The 21,507-nt window shown below is 36.6% G+C and overlaps 1 protein-coding gene across 1 annotated transcript in view; it reads right to left on the reverse strand.

Annotated features, from left to right (window-relative positions):
* The window catches only part of PKHD1 (PKHD1 ciliary IPT domain containing fibrocystin/polyductin), a 466,767-nt gene that overhangs the window by 130,673 nt on the left and 314,587 nt on the right, over positions 1–21,507 (reverse strand). The window contains exons 53-54 of the mRNA XM_029945445.1: positions 17,962–18,078; positions 15,240–15,327 (exon numbers count right to left, since the gene is read on the reverse strand). Of these exons, the coding sequence (XP_029801305.1) occupies positions 15,240–15,327; positions 17,962–18,078 (205 nt within the window). The remainder of the gene's footprint in view (positions 1–15,239; positions 15,328–17,961; positions 18,079–21,507) is intronic.

Genomic DNA, 21,507 nt, shown 5'->3' on the forward strand with positions numbered 1-21,507 from the left:
CAGTTTCCTCTTCCCAGTAAACCAGAGCCATCCTCATTCAGTTGCTCATGTCAAAACTTTTATGGAAATCTTGGGACTTTTCTTTTTTTTACCCAATCCATCAGCAAATCATGTTTCCTTTGTCCTCAGTGCATATTTCACCATCCCGTCCTCCTCCTTCACGGCCACTCAAATCTAAGCCACCAGATCATGTCACTTGCAAGACTGCGATGTCACTGTAGCGTCCTAACAGTTATCTCCCTGGTTCCACCCTTGATCCCACAACACTCAGTCTCCACACAGCATGAACCAGATGAAAACCTAAACTGGACTCTGTCCTTGTCCTGCTCAAACCCCTGCCATGACGAGGATAAAATCTAAAACCTTCATCATAGGATTGATTACAAAACCATTTAATTTCAAAAAACACAGGGTCACCCTTAAATGACTCACAGTACAACATCTACCTAATACTTTTATTGGGTAAAAAAAAAATAATTTCTTTAAATCTAAGGATAATTCTAACTTCTCTTGACTGATCTGAAATCCCAAAAATCCAACGTGTTGTTCATCAGTCTCCCCCACAGTCAACTGAAGCAAGCAACTATAAAGAGTAACTTAATTTAGAGATTAATTTGTATAATATATAACAAAAGAAAATAATATTGTTTCAAATATTTTACTAAGCCTATTGTCATTGATGGTGTAAGAATGAAGTCTAAGTTGACAAAGTTAACATGAAATTTGTCTTCTGGAGATTTCACTTTAACATTCTTCATAAAATAAATCAATTATACACAAATAAATTCAGATTTGCAGTTCTGTTTCCAAAAGTCCATAAAGAGATCTTAGTAAAATCTATCCCCATAGCAATGTATTGGAAAGACTTCTTAAACTGAAGTTTTAAGATATTTCTTAAAGTTTCTTAATTTATTTTGAGTGAGAGAGCACGCACACACAGAAATTGAGCAGGGGAGTAATAGAGAAGGAGAGAGAGAGAGAATCCCAAGCAGGCTCTGCACTGTCACCACAGAGCCCAATGTGGGGCTCAAATTCATGAATCCTGAAATCACGACCTGAACCAAAACCAAAGGTCCGACAGATGCTTAATTGACTGAGCCACTCAGGTGCTCCATAAACTGACTTTTAATATAATGGAGGCCATAGATAAATGTTTAAAGAAATAATTTGCATAAGGTCTGTGTAGTTTAATTAATACTAACATCAACTTGCTGGATTTTATAATGTTTAGGTTATGAAATATATCAACAGAGAATGCTGAGTGAAGAGTACATAAGAATTCTGTACTATTTTTGCAACTTCGTGTGAGACTTTAGTTTACATTTTTAAAAGGTTAAAAAAGGAAGGCTCTCCATAAAATGAATGCACTATGATAATTACATATCATTCATTAAACCTCATTAAAAACTTATCATGACTCATACTAACAAGCTTGGCTTTTAATATTTGTATCATGCAGAATACTAGGACATAAGCAATGGAATCAAACAAACCATGTTAAAAAAAAAAAAGTCCCAGGAACTCCTAGCTTTATAAGCTTGGAAATTTGACTTAACTTGGCTATCCTCAGTTTTTGTATCTGTAAATGCAGATAACAATATCTGGCATAGCACTGAGAGGTTTAAATGAGATAATGTACTTAAAATGTTTGGTAGATGCCTGACATAGAGTAAACCCACATTAGAGGAACTTAGTAGATGGTAGCTAGTTCCTATAGATAGTTTTCATTAATAAAATTGAATTTCTTTTAAAATAGCCTGCAGCTGACTCAGAATTACATTTATAACACAATATCTAAAGAAAAATTCATTCATATGGCTCTTGCCAAATTCCAGCTTGCTAACCTTATAATTAAAGTTTCCTATTTATCCCTGCTTGAAATGCCTACTTCATGGATCCTTTTGGGTATCAGGCACTTCAAAGTCAACATGACCAAATCTGAACTCATAAATGGTTTCCCCAAAATTTAATCCTCTTTTTGTGAAAGGCACCACCATCCATCTCGGCAGCCCAGAAACCAAGCGAGCATCTGACATCCCATACATTTTATAAATTTTTTCTCCTGTCTCTAAATCTGCCCACTTCTTTCCACTGGGACATCAGCTCCTGACTGTATAGTCTCTCTTGCTTGGACCTCCTAAGTGGTATCCCTAGATCCATTCTGGATTCCTCCTGTTGTCTGCATTGAACCTAGAATGATGTTTTGTTGCGGTGTTTTTTGTTTGTTTTTTTGTTTTAGATATAGAAATGTGATTATAGGCACTGCCTCCTATCCTTACTATCCTCTTAGAAACTTCAGAGTTGTACAATGCTCTTGGAGGGTAAAAACTAAAACTGATATTGCCAGTAAATATGTCCTGACCCCTAACTACTCTTTGGAACTATATTGTGCTCATCCACGTCAGCCAACCTGGCCTTCCTCCAAGTCCTTTGTGTTGTCCATTCTTCCTCCCATGACAAAATCACCTCTTGGGCCTCTGCTGCTCAGCCATCTATTTGTGCTGACTCTATCAACTTTTTCTTTTTTTAAAGAGAGCGAGAGGGGAGAGAGGTAGAGGGAAAGAGACAGAATCCCAAGCTGGCTCCATACTCAGTGTGGAGCCTGACATGGGACTTGATCCCATGGCATCAAGACCAAGAGTCAGACATCCAACCAACTGAGCCACCCAGGTGTCCCTTTCTCTACCAACTTTTAAAGATTTAGAATGGTCCAGGCTCATTTCCAGACTCCAGTTTTGTTTCCATCTCGGAAATCACTCTCCAGGGAAGCCTTCTCCAACCTCCATTACTGCCTCAAGATCCCATATTCATGTTTTCAGACTCCTATAAAGCCCTCCATTTTCCCCTTTGGTAATGAAGTATTTTTAAATAGTGCTTAATTTTGTTTTAATTAACATTTGTTTCAGCTCTACTAAGGAAGAACATTTTTCCATATGCCTTTTAGTCAAATATATGTCTTCTTTAGTGGCTTGTGTATTCAAACTCTTTAATGATTACTCTTCTAGTATGTTCATACTCTTTTCCTTTTATTCCTAAGTATTCTTTATATAAAAAATATTAGCCTTCCATCTGTACTATTATAAATTGCAAATATTTTCTGGTTTATCCTCTACCTTTACATTTTGTAATTGGCATACAAAAATATTGATTTTTTTTATGTTGTCAAATCTGTGCTTCTTGCTGTTACTGTTGTTGCATTTCTTATAAGAAAGGTCTCCCCTAGTTTAATATTACATAATGTTTACTTAAATGTTCTTCAAATAATATTATGGGTGTTTTTATATTTAATTCTTTAACCCATCTATAATTTTTTAAGTGAAGCATAATTTGAGAATTTAATTTTATAGTTTTCCAAAGTGTTTACCAATTACTCTAGCACAAGTCTGCAACTAAATTGAAATGCCAATTTATTAAAATTCTAAGTAGTAACACATATCTGAGCCTATTGCTAGGCATTCTCCTGTTTTGGTGCCAAAAGCAATAAGGTAATTATTCATATTAAAGGTATATACTTTTTCTAAAAACAACTGGTAATGTTGGCTATCTTGAAGTGTTTATTATTCCAAAAGACTTACAATTATTAAATTAAATTAGATTTCTAATGCATATACTTGGCTTGTGATTAAAATTGCATTAGATTTGGGGCAGTTGGGTGGATCAGTTGGTTAAATGTTTGACTCTTGATTTCAGTTCAGGTCATGATCTCATGGTCCATGAGTTTGCACCCTGCATTGGGTTCTGCTCTAACAGTGTGGAGTTCACTTGAGATTCTCTCTCTCTCCCTCTCTCTGACCCTCCATAGCTCCCACTTTCTCTCTCAAAAATAAATAGATAATTTTTCAAAGTTGCATTAGATTTTAAAATACTGAGTCTTTCCATTAATATTATGTACCAGCATTTATTTTAATCTCCTTTTATGCCTCTTACTAGTGCTTCATAGCTTTGTTTCCATTGATTTTGTTCCCATTTTCCTATGATTTTTCTAAAGTTTATTTCTAGATAATTTAAATTGAAATTTAAAATAGGATTTACATTATAATATTCAAAAGCTATTGATGGGTGCATTTACTGAATGCAACTGGTAGTTTTTCAGAGTCTCTGGTGTTCTAGGATAAATATATATAATGTACAAATCTGACAATCTACAGACTAATAATTTAGATTTCTTTTAATAGTAACAACTAATGCATTTTTTTCTTAACTCTATACATTGGCTAAAACTCTTACAATAATATTAAATGACTGTTATAATACACAGTAATTTTTAATGTTAGTGTTCCTATAGAACAGAAAGCTGCTTGAGACAGATTTTTAATTATTTGTTTTACATCAGTATTTAGAGCAGGGAATCTCGACTAATGGCTAAACCACTCTATTGACAATTGATTTAAAGGAATATCCTTGTAGTCTGAATTTACTGTTTTTTCCAAGAATGCAAGCTGAATTTTACTAAATGTGTTTCAGTTTTGCACCAAATTAATTGATCAGGTTCTTAGTCTTTATATATTGCTTCAATAAATTATACCAAGAAATTATTTCATTTTAAACCATTCTGCTTTACTTGAATAAATCACACTCAATCGTGTTTTTCCCCTTTGAGCTGTTGGATTTCATTTGTTGCTGTTTTATTGAGGATTATGTCATTTTATTTATACTTCAGTGTTACCCCAGCTTTCTTTTTTCTTTTTTAGTTTTTAGCAGCTATTTAAAAAATTATTTTATGCTTACTTTCTAATTAATTGAAAAATTTCAGATAATATCCTATTCTATGGAATAGATCACACAACATAAAAAGTGTCTAATGTTTGAATAAGAGAAAGAATATGCCATAAATTTATTTAAGTCAAATGTATACTTGGGAATAAATCTTTGGTGACTTCAGGTCTTTTGCTTTTATTTTCCTCCACTATAATCTTCTTTAGCCAATTATGATAATTTATATTCCTGCATATAATTTATATTTTTCAATTTCAGAATGGTACTCTATAATACATACATTTTATATTACAATTGTAATCTCTTTGTTATATTTGAGTTATCATTTCTGATTTTACATACTGCTCTCTTTGTATAGTTAGGATTATTAAAGAATAAACTATTATCTCTAAAAAAATTTTTCAAGTCTACTAATTTCCTACTTTCTAATTCACCAATTTTTGCCTTTATCTTACATAAATTAATTTCACTAGACTTAGTTATTCTAGTTATGGTTTCTCATATTAACAGCTTACTTTATTTTGGTACTTTATTATTCAAAATGAAAGTAATATGAAGGCATGTTGGCCATGTTTCATGTAATAATGTCATTATTGCTATTTCCCTAGCATTCTGCTGCTGAAGTTTTCAACTCTTTGATACAAAAGCTATTTAGGAGAAGGTTTATTCTTTCTTTTCTGCTTTTACCTTGCAAGCGATTAAGATTGTTGGTTAAGGTGTTTGTACCTTTACATTTATTTTATTGTGATCATATTCTATATCATTTCTGTCTACTGAAATTTATTTAGGTTTAAATTATATTTATATTCTGGGATAAATTCTATTTATATTCTTTGTATATATAAATTTCCTTTATTATATCCAAATTTCTTCATGCTTTGCTTATAATTTTTAACCTAGTTTAAAGGTTAAAAACTGAAAGAGTAAGTAAATGTCTTTCATTACCATCTTTTTCTGTCAATTTCTTTATTTTTTTAAAGATCTACTTTATATATTTCTATATTATGTTATGTGGGATAAAACTTTCTTGACTATTAAGACCTCCCGGGAGACTGAAGTCTTATTATTAATATGAAATGTATTTGTTTTGTACATTTAATTTTTTCTTATAATTTTGAGTCTTTTGCTTTTATTTCAATGATTCATTTTATCCAATGGATTCTGGATACTTAAATATTTAATATTTCTTCTATAGTGGTTTTGTTCTCCTATAGTAAAAAATGTTGTGATTACATGTTGATATATTATCTAATTTTTTTCTATATAGGGTCATTTTTAACAATCATATTTTCCTTTTATAACTGGAAAATTTATTTCTTCTTACTTCTATTGTTTTTTTACAACTTTATTTTTTTAATTCTCTTACTAGTTAATGTTCTTGTGTTTTGGAATTTATTTTATGGTTTTTCATTATCCTATCTCTCTGGTGATTTGGAAGATATATACCCTGGTTTAAATTCTGCTAGAACAGGACAATAGTGAGGCAAGATGGCGGAGAAATAGGAAGCTCTATACTTTTGCCTGTCGGCGTCTATCAATCTAAAGACTGAAGCCACAAAACTCTTATCCACAAGAGGCTGGAAGAAAAAGGGACAGAGTCCATTAATAAGACAGCCTGATAGGTGCATGAGTATGAACTGGGGCGGGATAAAAATGGGGCGGGACGTGGAGGCTCAGAGGGGAAGGAGTGTGCAGAGTTGCAGAGAGATGAGGGGAAGGGAAAGAGAGGCTGAAAACGCTCATTGAGCTGTCTCTAGATAAGAGAAAAACCTTGGCCTGGGACAGAGAGGGATCCTATCATCCCATACATAACCACAGAGCATGAGGAGAGAGATCCTTTTTTTCTAGTTGGGGCGGTTCCTTGGGCTCAGAGACCCAATCCCAGGCAGCGCCAGAGAAACTGCTCCCCGACTCTCCCGACTAGATCCTCAGCAAAAAAGCTGCCCACCTGCAGGAGTACATCTCATCTCAGGTGGTAGCATTCAAGTGCATGGACTAATCTGGAAATGAGATGAGGCTTGGAAAATACACCTTGGCCCGCCTGAGGCACAGGGAGATCGAACCCAAAAGAGTGGGTAGCAACACTTGATTTGAGAAGGGGCTGGGGCACTGCCATTCTTCTCCCCACAACCAAGGTGGGGCCTCGGGAAGCAGCCCACGGGACCCTCAGTGGAGGCGAGACCTGCCTACACCAAACCACTCCCCTCTGCACTGAAGAGCTGACTTCCCCCGGCCCCCCGCACCCACTCCCTCAGAACCCAGGCAAGACCAACATTGACACATTGTCATGATTAGATCAGTTCTTACGATTCAGATCTCTTTTCCCTTACCCCATTCTTATCTCTCCCCTCCGCAAGACTGGGAATGCGGGACATTGGTTTGCCTAAACAGTTATACTTAATCCATTCTCTTGATACTACCTTCCTTTCTCTCTATCTCTGGAATAATCAGACTATATAGTTCTTTGGGTAACATTATCTTCATTTTTTTCTCCTCACCTCCTACCATATTCTCCTATTTCTTTCTCTGAATTAAACCTTTTAGTCTCTCTGCCTGGTCACCATTCAATCACAATTTCTCCACACCCTTGTAACCTCTCTCTCTGTATATGCTATTCCAAAAGCACTGCCTCCACCCTACTCTTTATTTGTAGCTGGGATTTCTGGCTTTATGCTTTTAGACTGTCCTTTGTCTTTTGTTGTCTTTGTCCCCACCCCCCTTTAAACTTCTTTTTTCTTTCTCCTTTTGGTTGGCTTCTTTTATTTGTCTCCATTTGGCGCTTTTGTTCCCTGTGTGTTTGTCTGCCTGGTTTCCTTTTCAGGGCTACCTCAAGAAACAAGCCAAAGAACACATGGTGGAGAGATCCAAATATTACTGAGTAGGGAAATAAAATAAGCAAAGGCACAACAAGAGAAACCGAGAGATACCATTAAAGGAACACTTCCTGAATAGACAGGCCCTGGACAGTCAATGAGCCTCCTTTAATATAGCAATACACACAGGTGCAGAGTTCATAACAAGCTTTTAAAACTGACAAGAGACAGAAAGCTAGCCAAAATGTCAAAATGGAAGAATTCTGCGCTAATGAAATTCCAGGAAGAAGTCACAGCTATAGAATTGCTTAAAACAGATATAAGCAAGATAAGGGAACAAGGATTTAGAATAATTGTCATATAATTAATCGCTAGGCTTGAAAAAAGAGAAGCTATTGATACAAAGACTAGGGACCTTAAAGATAGCTGTGATGAGTTAAAAAAAATGCTATAAATGAGGTGCATAATAAAATGGAGGCTACCACTACATGAACTGAAGAGGCAGAGAGGAGAATAGGTGAATCAGAAGATACCATTATAGAAAAAGAGGAAGTCAAGAAAAAGAGAGATAAATTGATCCAGGGGCACAAAAGGAGAATTAGAGAAATGAATAATACTTTCAAATGGAATGTATCATAGAAATTCCTGAAGAAGAAGAAAGAGAAAAAGATCCTGAGGGGATACATGATCAAGTTATAGCTGAGAATTTCCCCAATTTGGGGAAGGAAATAGACATTGAAATCCAAGAGGCACTGGGAACTCCCCTCAGATGTAACTTGAATTGACCTTCAGCATGACACATCATAATAAAACTGGCAAAATATAAGGATAAAGAGAGAATTCGGAAAGCAGCTAAGGATAAAAGGGCCTTAATATAAAAAGAGAAACCTATCAGAGTGGTTACAGACCTATCTACTGAAACTTGGCAGGCCAGAAAGGAATGGCAGGAAGTCTTCAATGTGATGAAGAGGAAAAATATGCAGCTAAGAATCTTTTATCCAGCAAGGCTGTCATTCAGAATAGAAAGAGAGATAAAGGTTTTTCCCAAATAAACAAAAATTGAGAGAATTTATCACCACCAAACCAAACCTACAAGAAATCCTGAGGGACTCTATGAGGGAAATGTTGCAAGGAACACAAAGTACCAGAGACACCACTACAAGCATGAACCCTACAGAGAACGCAATGAATCTAAACCCATATTTTAAAATAATAACACTGAATGTAAATGGACTAAATGCTCCAATCCAATGACACAGGGTAGCAGAATGGATAAAAAAACAAAATCCATCTATTTGCTGTCTACAAGAGACTCATTTTAGACCTGAAGACACCTTCACATTGAAAGTAAGGGGATGGGAAAATATCTCTCATGCGACTGAAGTCAAAAGAAAGATGAAGTAGCCATACTTACATCAGAAAAATTGGACTTTAAAGTAAAGGCAGTAACAAAAGATGAAGGACATTATGTAATAATTACAGGTTCTCTCCAAGACGAAGAGCTAACAATTATAAACATCTACACACCAAACTTGGGAGCACCCAAATACATAAAACAGTTAATCACAAACAGAAACAATCTTGTTGATAAGAATGTGCTAATTGCAGGAGATTTTAATACTCCACTTACAGCAATGAATAGATCAACTAAACAGAAAATAACTAAAGAAACAATGGACCTGAAGGACACATTGGAACAGATGGATTTGACAGATATATTTAGAACTCTACATCTCGAGGCCAGGGAATTCACTTTCTTCTTGAGTGCACAAGGCACATTCTCCAATATAGACCACATACTGGGGCATAAGGCAGTCCTCCATAAATATAAACGATTGAGATCATACCATGCATACTTTCAGATCACAATGCTATGACACTTGAAATCAATCACAGGAAAAAGTCTGGAAAACCTCCAAAAACATGGAGGTTAAATAACACCCTACTAAAGAATGATTGGGTCAATCAGGCAATTAGAGAAGAAATTTAAAAATACATGGAAACAAATGAAAAAGAAAATACAACAATCCAAACTCTCTGGGATGCAGCAATGGCAGTCCTAAGAGGAAAGTATATTGGAATCCAGGCCTATTTCAAGAAACTAGAAAAAGCACAAAATCAAAATCTAACAGAGCACCTAAAGGAACTAGAAGGGGAGCAACAAGAGCACCCCAAACCCAGCAGAAGAAGAGAAATAATAAAGATCAAGGCAGAAATAAACAATATAGAATCCAAAAAAACAGTGGAATGGATCAATGAAATCAAGAGTTGGCTTTTTGAAAAAATAAACAAAATTGATAAACCTCTAGCCAGCCTTCTCAAAAAGAAAAGAGACAGCACCCAAATAGACAATCATGAATGAAAATGGATCTATTACAACTAATCCCTCAGAAATACAAGCAATCATCAGGAATACTATGAAAAATTATATGCCAACAAACTGGACAACCTAGAAGAAATAGACAAATTCCTAAACACACATGCACTACCAAAATTCAAATAGGAAGCGATAGAAAATCTGAACAGACCCATAAGTAGTGAAGAAATCTAATCAGTTATCAAAAGCTCCCAACAAATAAGAGCCTGGAGCCAGATGGCTTCCCTGGGGAATTCTACCAGACATTTAAAGCAAAGTAAATACCCATTCTTCTCAAGCTATTCAAAGAAATAGAAGTAGCAGGAAAACTTCTGGACTCATTCTACAAAGCCAGCATCACTTGGATTTCCAAACCAGACAGAGACCCAGGAAAAAAATGGAACTACAGGCCAATATCCTTGATGAATACAGATGCAAAAATACTCAACAAATAGCAAATCAAACTCAACAGCATATAAAAAAAAATTATTCACCATGATCAAGTGGGTTTCATTCCTGGGTTATAGGACTGGTTTAATATTCACAAATCCATCAATGTGATACATCATGTTAACAGAAGAAAAGATAAAAACCATATGATTCTGTTGATAGATACAGAAAAAGCATTTGACAAAATACAGCATCTTTTCTTAACAAAAACCCTTGAGAAAATCGGGATCGAAAGAAATTACTTAAACATCATAAAAAGCCATTTATGAAAAGCTCATAGCTAATATCATCCTCAATGGGAAAAGACTGAGAGCTTTCACCATGAGATCAGGAATATGACAGGGATGTCCACTCTCATCACTGTTGTTTAACATAGTGCTGGAAGTCCTAGCATCAGCACCAGACAATAAAAGAAAATAAAAAGCATCAGAATTGGCAAAGATGAAGTCAAACTTTCCCCACACAACATGATACTCTACATGGAAAACCTGACCAACGCCACCAGAAGCCTACTAGAACTGACCCATGAATTCAGCAAAGTCGCAGGGTACAAAATCAACGTACAGAAATCAGTTGCATTTTTATAAACCAATAATGAAGCAACATAAAGAGAAATCAAGAAACTGATCCCATTCACAATTGCACAAAAAACCATAAAATACCTAGGAATGGACCTAGCCAAAGATGTAAAAGATCTGTATGAAGAAAACTATGGAAAACTTATGAAGAAATTGAAAAAGACACAAAGAAATGGAACAACATTCCATGCTCATGGATCAGAAGAATAAACACGGTTAAAATGTCATTATTACCCAAAGCAATCTACACATTCAATGCAATCCCAATCAAAATTGCACCAGCATTCTTCACAAAGCTAGAACAAACTATCCTAAAATTTGTATGGAACCACAAAAAACTCTGAATAGACAAAGTAATATTGAAGAAGAAAACCAAAATGGGAGGCACCACAATCCCAGACTTTAGCCTCTACTACAAAGCTATCATCATCAAGACACATACACCAATAGAACAGAATAGAGAACTCAAAATTAGACATACAAATGTATGGCCAATTAATCTTTGACAATGCAGGAAAGAGTGTCCAATGGAATAAAAACAGCCTCTTTGACAGGTGGTGCTGGGAGAACTGGACAGCACATGCCAAAGAATGAAACTAGACCACTTTCATACACCATACACAAACATAAAGTCAAAATGGATGAAGGATCTGAATGTGAGACAGGAAACCATCAAAACCCTAGAGGAGAATGCAAGAAACAGCCTCCTTGACCTCAACTGCAGCAATTTCCCCAAAGGCAAGGGAATCAAGAGCAAAAATGAACTACTGGGACCTCATCAAGATAAAAAACTTCTGCACTGCAAAGGAAACAATCCAGAAAACTAACAGGCAACTGATGGAATGGGAAAAGATAGTTGAAAATGACATATTGGATAAAGGGCTAGCATCCAATATCTATAAGGAACTCACCTAACTCCACACCTGAAAAACAAATAATCCAGTGAAGAGATGGGCAGAAAACATGAGTAGACACTTCTCCAAAGAGGACATCCAGATGGCCAACAGACACATGAAATGATGCTCAGCATCACCCATCATCAGGGAAATACAAATCAAAACCACACTGAGGGGCGCCTGGGTGGCTCAGTCGGTTAAGCCTCCGGCTTTGGCTCAGGTCAGATCTCACAGTCGTGGGTTCGAGCCCCGCATCGGGCTCTCTGCTGACAGCTAGCTCAGAGCCTGGAGCCTGCTTCCAGTTCTGTGTCTCCTTCTCTCTCTGCCCCTCCCCCTCTCATGCTCTGTCTCTCTCCGTATCAAAAATAAATAAAACAAAAAAAAATTAAAAAAAAAACACACTGAGATACTACCTCACACTGATCAAAGTGGCTAAAATGAACAAATCAGGAGACTATAGATGCTGGCGAGGATGTGGAGAAACGGGCACCCTCCTGCATTGCTGGTGGGAATGTAAACTGGTACAGCCACTCTGGAAAACAGTGTGGAGGTTCCTCAAAAAATTAACAATATTACTCCCCTATGAACCAGCAATAGGATTTACCCAAGGGATACAGAAGTGCTGAGGCATAGGGGCACACGTACCCCAATGTTCATAGCAGCACTTTCGACAATAGCCAAATCATGGAAAGAGCCTAAATGTCCATCACCTGATGAATGGATCAAGAAGATGTCAGGGGTGCCTGAGTTGCTCAGTCAGTTGAGCATCCGGCTTCATCTCAGGTCATGCTCTCGCTGTTCCCAAGTTTGAACCCCGTTGTATGGCTCTGTGCTGACAGCTCGGGGCCTGGAGCCTGTTTCAGATTCTGTGTCTCCCTCTCTGTCTCTGCCCCTCTCCCATTCGTGCTCTGTCTCTCTCTCTCAAAAATAAAGAAGATGTGGTTTATCTATCAATGGAATACTACATGGCAATGAGAAAGAATGAAATCTGGCCATTCGTGGCAACATGGATGGAACTCGAGGGAGTCATGCTAAGTGAAATAAGTCAAGCAGAGAAGGACAGATACCATATGTTTTCACTCATAAGTGTAATTAGAGAAACTCAACAGAGGACTATGGAGGTGGGGAAGGGGGGAATAGTTAGGGAGAGAGAAGGAGGCAAACATAAGAGACTCGAATACTGAAAACAAACTGAGGGCTGAAGGGGGAGGGGGAAGTGAGTTGGTGAGCATGGGGGAGGGCAGTTGTGAGGATGAGCACTGGGTATTTTATGGAAACCAACTTGACATAAACTATAAAAAAATAAATAAATAAAATAAATTTTGCTAGAACAAATTGACTGATTTACTTCATCTGGCACTCATGCTGCATTGCCAGTTTCCTATGGCCATAGTCCCAGGTTGTAAACCTAGAGTTTTATCTGATAATTATGATCTGTGATGATTAGTTTATGTGTCACTGAGGCCAAGCTACAGTATTCAGTTATTCTATCAAACACTAATGCAGGTGTTGCTTTGAAAGTGTTCTGTAAATATGGCTGACATCTACAATGAATTGAGTTTAAGTAAAGATTACCCTCAATAATGTGAATGGGCCTTATCAATCAGTTAGAAGGCCTTACAAGCAAAATTGAAGTTTCCATGAGGAGGAAGAAATTATGCCTCAAGACAGAGCTTAAGAGTTTTCAGCTTACCAACCTGCCTACAAATTTTGAACTCACGAGTCCTCATTAGCATGTGAGCCAATTCGTTGAAATATATCTCTTTATATATACTACTATATATATACTATATATTATACATACACACACATAACCTACAGGTTATACATATTTATATAAACAGAACCCTGACTAATACTGTAACTTTTCAAAATTTATGTAGTTTCTTTCATAAGAACAATTACACTTTGTCTTACTTTAATAACCATATTTACAGTATTATATTTAACTTATTTCAATGTTTGCCCTTAAAATATATTTTTATATACTTTTATAGTATTCCTGAATTTTCTTTTTATTCATGAACTTTAAATCAGTTTAATCTCTTTATCAGAATACTTTTTGGGGGGCATCTGGGTGGCTCAGTCACTTGCAAGAATCCAACTTCTGATTTGGGCTCAGATAGCAATCCCAGGGCAGTGGGATCAAGCCCCATGAGCTCTTGCACTGAGCATGGAGCCTGCCTAAAATTCTCTCTCTCTCCCTCTATCCTTCCCCTTCTCATGCACACACACTCTCTCCAAAACAGTTTTAAAAATTGAAAAAAAATTGAATACTTTTTTGCATTTTTTTCAGTTCCTAAAAAGCAAAAAAAAAAAAAACAAAACTTTTTTTTTCTATTACATGTAAATAACATTGAAGCAGAGTGTCCAATTCTTTGTTCATAATCTTTTTCCCCCCCAAACATGTATATATTTTACACCACTGTCTTCCTATATTTAATGGTATAAAGAATTCTAAGGTTAACAAGCTTTATGTTCCCTTCTGTTTTACTTTATTCACTGCTTTTTCTTGCAGCTGTGAATATGTATAGCAATCATTATTATTGATGTTGATTCAAATTAAATGTAAGTACTCCCAGATTTGCTATGTATATTTTAGGTAGAGTTTTCCTTATTCTTTCTGCTATAATTACTCTGGGCTCCTATTAAAAAGAACAATTACTATGTGTGCTTGCATATCTTCTCTTTTAGGATTTTTATCTCTTGAACTTGTCCTCTGCATTCAGGTAGATTCCATCAGTGTGCTCTTCATAGTGCCTATGCACTTTGAGCAGTGGTGATTTCATTCTTCACCACTTCCAGTGCATTATTAAGTTCTGTTATTGCATTTTTAATTCTATAAGATTCTGGGCCCTGGATGGCTCAGTCAGTTAAGCATCTGACTTCAGCGCAGGTCATAATCTCACAGATTGTGAGTTGGATGGAGTCCCCCATCGGGCTTTCTGCTGTTAAGTGCAGAGCCCACTCAGATCCTCTGTCTCCCGCTCTCTGCCCCTCACTTGCTCGCTCTCTCTCTCAAAAATAAGTAAATATAAAATAAAGTCCGTAAGATTTTTCATATGCTTCATCTCAATCCTTTTTTATTTTTCTATCTCTTAGCCAGCTATCATCTCAACTCAGACTATTATGTCACCTTTCACTTCATCTAGGATCTCATACTCTTCGTATTTCTGAAGATTCATTGATAGCAGTAAACATGTATTATCTAAACTTACCTCCTTAAATAAACTATAATCCCCTCTGCCTTTGCTTGTTTTATTTTACTCAATTATGTTAGAGATTTTTTTTTACTCTGTCCTTTATTTTACCATTTATTCATCCTTGAGTTTTGACTCATAATCTAAAATTTAACTTCATGTTGTAACAAAAGACGAAACAGGAGCAAACTAATAAAACAAGTACATCCTGAAGTATTCTCATGTCTTACCTTTCATTGCCTGGGGCGATGTCGGCTGCAAGCCGGGTCCAGGATTTCTTAGGATGAGCACCGTGAAGCTGGACCTTCCCATATACCCCTGAAAGTAAAAGGAGGAACCACCGGACAAGACATTTCAGAGGAATGAAGGCCACCTAAGGAAGGCTCATTAAAGAAGTCATTGTGCACCATATGTTGTATAGAATCTATATATGAAGATGTCCATCTTATCAGACAAAGAATATTTAAATTCTTCAAAACTTATTCTTATCCTCTCAAAAGCTACAGAGATATAAATGCTACACCACATTTAGTAATCTAAAAGTTAGGAAATAGACTACTCCAATGGCTAACTGGTTACATTCCACCATTAAGTGACTCCAAACCATTTGCATTTCTGTTGGAAGTTAACCGGGTTTGATATTTTATGTTATAAGCTTCATTTTCCAAAAGGCAAGGGTAATTTTATTCCCCGAGGAAAGGGATTTGCTGCTATTAGCTTTGTTTTCAGTGGTTGGATCTCATATTTTTTTGTATTACAGATATCAAAGGATAGATCTCTAGCTCCTTTGTTTCAAAATATAACTTATTTTAGACTCATAAATTAAAGTCATGCCAGGGACATGCTTGATGCAGTCCAGTTTTATTCCTTCAGGTCTTTCCTCTTACGTGTTTTATTGCCATTTAAGATCACGTGAAGCACAATTCCTCATATTCCAGTGGTCTCAAAATGTTTTGAGCTTGAACCCAAGCAGTAACAAAATTATGATTATGTACTCCTAATGCATGTGTATTTACTCATTTTTAGATAAACATACACATATATGAATATCTTCACACATTTGAAAAGAAGTTCTAATATTTTCTTCCTGTATCCAAATGTACTGTCTGTATATGCCTGGATTGGTACATAATATATTATTGCAAATCACTAATCATGGTATCCAAAGATTTCACAATTTTTAGCATAAAACATATGAATAAAAGAACCAATTACCATAAGGTACAACACTATGCCTTGTGTTTTAATCCAATATAACAAAAAAATATCTCAATCAATTAGGAGCTAAACAACTGTTTATGTCATTACCTATATTTTTTTCTGTACTCTAATTCAGAAAAAGTCATAAAACAAAAAATCAGGATTAATATAAATGTAAGAAATATTCCAACTTTCAGGGCATGTCCTGGAATAACCAATCTTTCATAATGATAGTCACATATATCATACATATATGATATATATGACTATCTGTAAAAATTTCATATGATATCATCATCATCATCTTTTAAAAATTCTAACTTTTTCACTATTGGCTAAGTAAACTAGGAAGGGGAGGAATGTGACGTAATTTAAAGAAATGTCTGACAACAAAGATTTTGGTGAAACCCAGTTAATTTCCTTAAATTTGAGTTATGCAGAAAACTGGATTGATCAGACAAGTAGATTTCTTGATTATTTCTAATCAAATATTTACTATAAAATGACAACATTCCTTAGTTGTTTTAAGATTATACTTTTTAAAAATTAAAATCTGTCATTTATGTATGGTATCATAAGATTTTAAGCATACAGTACAATATTTCATTCCTTATTCAGTTTAGTATCAGAGAGAATTTCAAACACACTAGCTTGGCCATATGGGTGGAGTCAAGGAGTAAGACAGGAATCCTTTAATACTAAAGCAAAGTTTAATCCAATGAGGTGTTGGACAGAACAGAGTGGACACCACAGGCAACAAAAAATGAAATGTTCCTGTTATCCTTCTAGTAAAAAAGTAAAGTAATTCTTGAACTTCTTATTTATTGTTGTTGTTTGTTTATTTACAAGAGACAGAGACAGAGTGTGACACAGGAGGGGCAGAGAGTGAGGGAGACACAGAATCCAAAGCAGGCGCCAGGCTCTGAGTTGTCAGCACAGAGCCCAATGGGGGCTCAAACCTATGAACTGCGAGATCATAACCTGAACCGAAGTAAGACGCTTAACTGAGTGAGCCACCCAGGCACCCAGAACCTCATATTCTTAAAAAGATAAAAGCATGTATGAAAACTCCTTGGTAAACAATAAAGCCCTATCAAAGTACAGTATTATCTGGCAATGGTTATACATTGTGAAACTAGCTTATCAAACTTCATACTATCCTAACCTGATTGCTTCCATTTTACTGCATTAAGATCTTAGAAAATTAATAATGCCATAAAAAGAAAGTGAGAAAATGCTAGAATAAGCGGCCTCTTGTACCTATTCCTTAAAATGGAGTTACTGTGAGGCTTCACATCCAAGTTGTATAAGCTCGGTCCCAGTTTCTATGCTTTTACATAGGTCAGTTTTCAAATAGGATTTGGTGCTGTAGCAGTATCAAATAAAGAAACGGTCAACAGTGTTTCTTAGTAGGCTATATATCTATCAGTTAAAAAATATATCAACAACCACACAATATTTATAGTTGACAAAAGACTTTTAGCCCAGGCTTTGGTGTCTGACCAAACTGGATATAAGTCTAAGCTTTGGCACTATAAAACTGTGTGGCCTTCTGTATATTGTTAATCATCTCTGAGTCCTATTTTTGACATCTGTATAATGTACACTGTTACAGAAGATCTGGTAAGTGAAATAATAAATATAAATTATCTAGAAGAGTGCCTGGAATTTAGTAGGTGTTCTATGAATGGTACTTCTCTATCAGAAACATATACATTTCATTTCATTTTTAATAAAAAATTATACTCTTACCAATTGTTCCTGGATCAACAGGAACCGTTCCATTGAAACGGTCACAGAAAACTCCCTCTGAGGCTCTAAGGAGAATCTGAAGCTTTTGTTCTTTTCCTAAGGGATTTTCCAAAGTACCTGTTTACAAAGAAAAGTCATTTAAATCAATCTGAAATTAAGAGAGAGAGGGGGAAATTGTGATGTAATTCAGAGAATGAAAAGTAGATGCAAGCATGTAGACTATATACAGAAGAGCCAATGGTCACATGATGAAATGATAAAAAAGGGGGAAATGAGATGCAGTAACCTTCTTTGAGGTAGAATGGACTGCTGTTCAGCAAATATTCACTCTTCTTTCTTCATTCGGGAAGGGTATACTTTCCTGAACTATGAAAATTTAGCCTGGTCATGTGACCTGTTTTGGCCAGTGAAATTTAGGTAGAAGTCATAGGAATACCAATTCTGAGTTGATGCTTTAAAATACTTGGCAAGTTTTCACCAGGTCATTTGCTATTTTGTTCCCTGTCAGGAAAGAAGAATTCCTCAATAACACCTAGTGCCTCAGTGAAGAGACATAGGCCATGGACCTGAATAGAACACAGAAGCTGCAGCTAATTCTAGTATAAATATGTTATTATAAGCCACTGAGATTTGGGAGCACTGTCTATGGCTGGATCCCCAAATTGCTTTACATACACTTTAGCATTTAATCCTCACGGCAACCCTGAGAAGTTATGATTGTTTTTTTAAGTTTATTTATTTTGAGAGAGAGCAAAGGGGAGGGGCAGAGAGGGAGAGAGAATCTCAAACAGGTTCCACGCTACCAGTGCAGAGCCCAACATGGGGCTTGATTTCACGAACCATGAGGTCCTGACTTGAGCTAAAATCAAGAGTCACACTTAACTGACTGAGCCACCCAGGCGCCTTGACAGAAAGAAGCACGATTCTTATGTCAATTTTAAATATCCATACGTAACAAGGCTAATAGGTTAAAGGGCTTGTCCACATTTATCCAACTAGTAAGAATCTGGATTTGAATAATGGTGAATTTAAACAGTATATGCCCAGTGATTTATTAAACATGTACTGGGTCTTTTTTTAAACCTAAATTATTGTAGTAGTTCAAGGAGAAAATCCATTCAGGCTATGAAAGTCAGCATTACTTCTGGCCTTATCCCATTAATGCAAACAGAGGAATTTGGTCACTTTTACAGCATACAAATTGTTTGGGGAATTTTGCTGGAATAGTCTGAGTATTGACCTAACAAAGGTTATTTACTTTAGAAAATACATCTTAAGATTCACAAAGTATTACAAAGAATTAGTTTTTCAAGCATCACCTGGTGAGAAGATAGTCCACAAACTGTATACTGAATAAAACGGGTTGACAAAGAGTATCTGTTACCAAATGAGACTTTCCAGTTTAGAAATTCCTGAAAACAACCCAAAGTGAGGTTGCTGAATACAGTATGAAGTAACTCGTGAACTGAAAGTTGCCTGGTAAGTGGTCTTTCAGGGGGCATACAATCATTCTCCTCCCTTGGCATTCCATATATATGTATACCTGGTTAGCCAAAAGGTTCCAATGTGAGTTGTGACTTTGCAGTTTGCTACGTCTTTATAGTCCAGCCTTCCCAGTCATTAGTCTAGAAGGCACTGCTGAAAGTAAGCCTCAGAGAGGTAAGGAAATCTGCCTGGAGGCAGGCAGTGGGTTAGTGGGCAAGGATCAGACCCCTCAGCCTGTGTTTTCCCAATGAATTGCCGGAGTAAACTGCTGTTGCACGTAGGATTGCCTATCCTCAGCTGAGTGACTAATGTAGCCTCTCGGCCCAAACAAAGATGTGCTAGAGCAGAAAGAAGGAAAGCAGGAGAGGAGGAGAATGTTAAGAAAACGTGTGTGGTGTAGCTCTTATCTGGCAGTTTTAAGTCTGTCCAGTAAGCCGTTTTCCAACTGTGATTTCATTTATTTCACGGAGGGTAGTTTAGATTCTTGGGGGGCGGTGGGGGGGGGGGGGAGAATGGCCTAGCACTAAACAGATACCAGAGAGAAAAAAGTAGGACAGTTTTTGCCCTAGAGAAATGTATGCAGAGTCCCACAAAGAGAGTTCAGCGTTCCTCTAAACTTAGAGATTAAATCAATTATGCAACCCCAAACTGCAGCACATGTGAGCTTTCACAGAAAGTCTGGGCAAAATTAGTCTCTGCTGTGATATTTTGGTATCTGAAATGACCAGAGTTTGAATTTTTTGTTGTTTTTGTTATGTGGGGGAAGGGGAAGACTGGGGGTAGGGACTGGTGGAAAGAAGACAAGAATGATCTAAGAGGAAAAGAAAACATATGCCATTTTAACATTAAAATGCAGCGCCTCTTGGATTTGAAAAAGCTGTGAATGGGGAAGCCCTAAAGGCCAGGCTCCTCTTTTATTCTCAGATCTAGCAACCAAAGAAAGGCGAGGGGTCTCACCAGTTTGGGCTTTGTCCCTGAAAGACTGGAGCCACCGCAGAGAGAAAGCTCTAGAGATAACACAGTTCTCTGGTTTCCTTTCTCAAGCTGCTTCAAGCTGCTACGTAGCAAAAAGCATTTGTCAACCTGGATGAATTTAAATACTCATAATGGAGGGGAATTCATTCCATTGCATTGCAGACAAGCCAGGTGTTTCTGCAACCATGATTTCCTTGAATTTGTCCAACCCTCTGATGGATTATTGCTGACGAAACTGAGACAAAGAGAGGTTAGGTAACTTATCAGAAATTGCATAGCTGGTAAGTGGTGAGCCTGGGCTTAGACTTCATAAATACCATCCTAGGACATGTGGACATAAAGGAACAGGAAAGAAGGAAAGGGAAGCTGCCATTACTTGGTGTGATGGTGGGCAATGGAGGGGAAACATGTTCCAGATGCAAAAATCACCTGAGGAGATGGAAGAAAATAAGTTCTGATATACAAAATACAACTGTTATAACGATTTGAGGAATATGGTACAAATGGATTCCATGACCGTCAAAGGTAAAAAAAAAAAAAAAAAAAAAGCAAAGAATCTTATATTATTTTATTAACTAAAGCTTTTTGATGGAATCAAGTATAAACCTAGTTTCCACTTAAGCCCACTCTCTCAACGTGCCTCTCCACACCTGTAACTAAGGCCAGCACACCCTGAATCACATACTCTTCCCTCTACGCTCTCTCTTCTGTGCACATGAGAGTCCCCAGGCTTTCATATCTCCTCCGCTGTCCTAACTCCTGATCATCCCTCAAAACTTGGCTCCACTGTAATTGATCTCTAACAGTCTTCTATGATTCTGAATTAGATGCTCTCTCCTGTGCATAAAAATGGCCACATTTTTTGCTGTAGTAGTCCACCTCCACCCCCGCTGCCCTGGAGCTTGTCCTGAAAAAATAGTATGGAATATGGACAAAAAGATGATTTCCCAAAGGTCTTTGTGGCAGTATTATCTATTTAAATTAGGAAATTGAAAATACTATGAAGTAACACATGACTGTAAACCACTGTCCATTTAGATCACCTTCCTTTTTCCCCCAGTTTCCTTGACATGCCCAAAAGCTGAT

Source organism: Suricata suricatta, chromosome 7, assembly GCF_006229205.1.
Source record: "Suricata suricatta isolate VVHF042 chromosome 7, meerkat_22Aug2017_6uvM2_HiC, whole genome shotgun sequence".
Classification (NCBI taxonomy): domain Eukaryota; kingdom Metazoa; phylum Chordata; class Mammalia; order Carnivora; family Herpestidae; genus Suricata; species Suricata suricatta.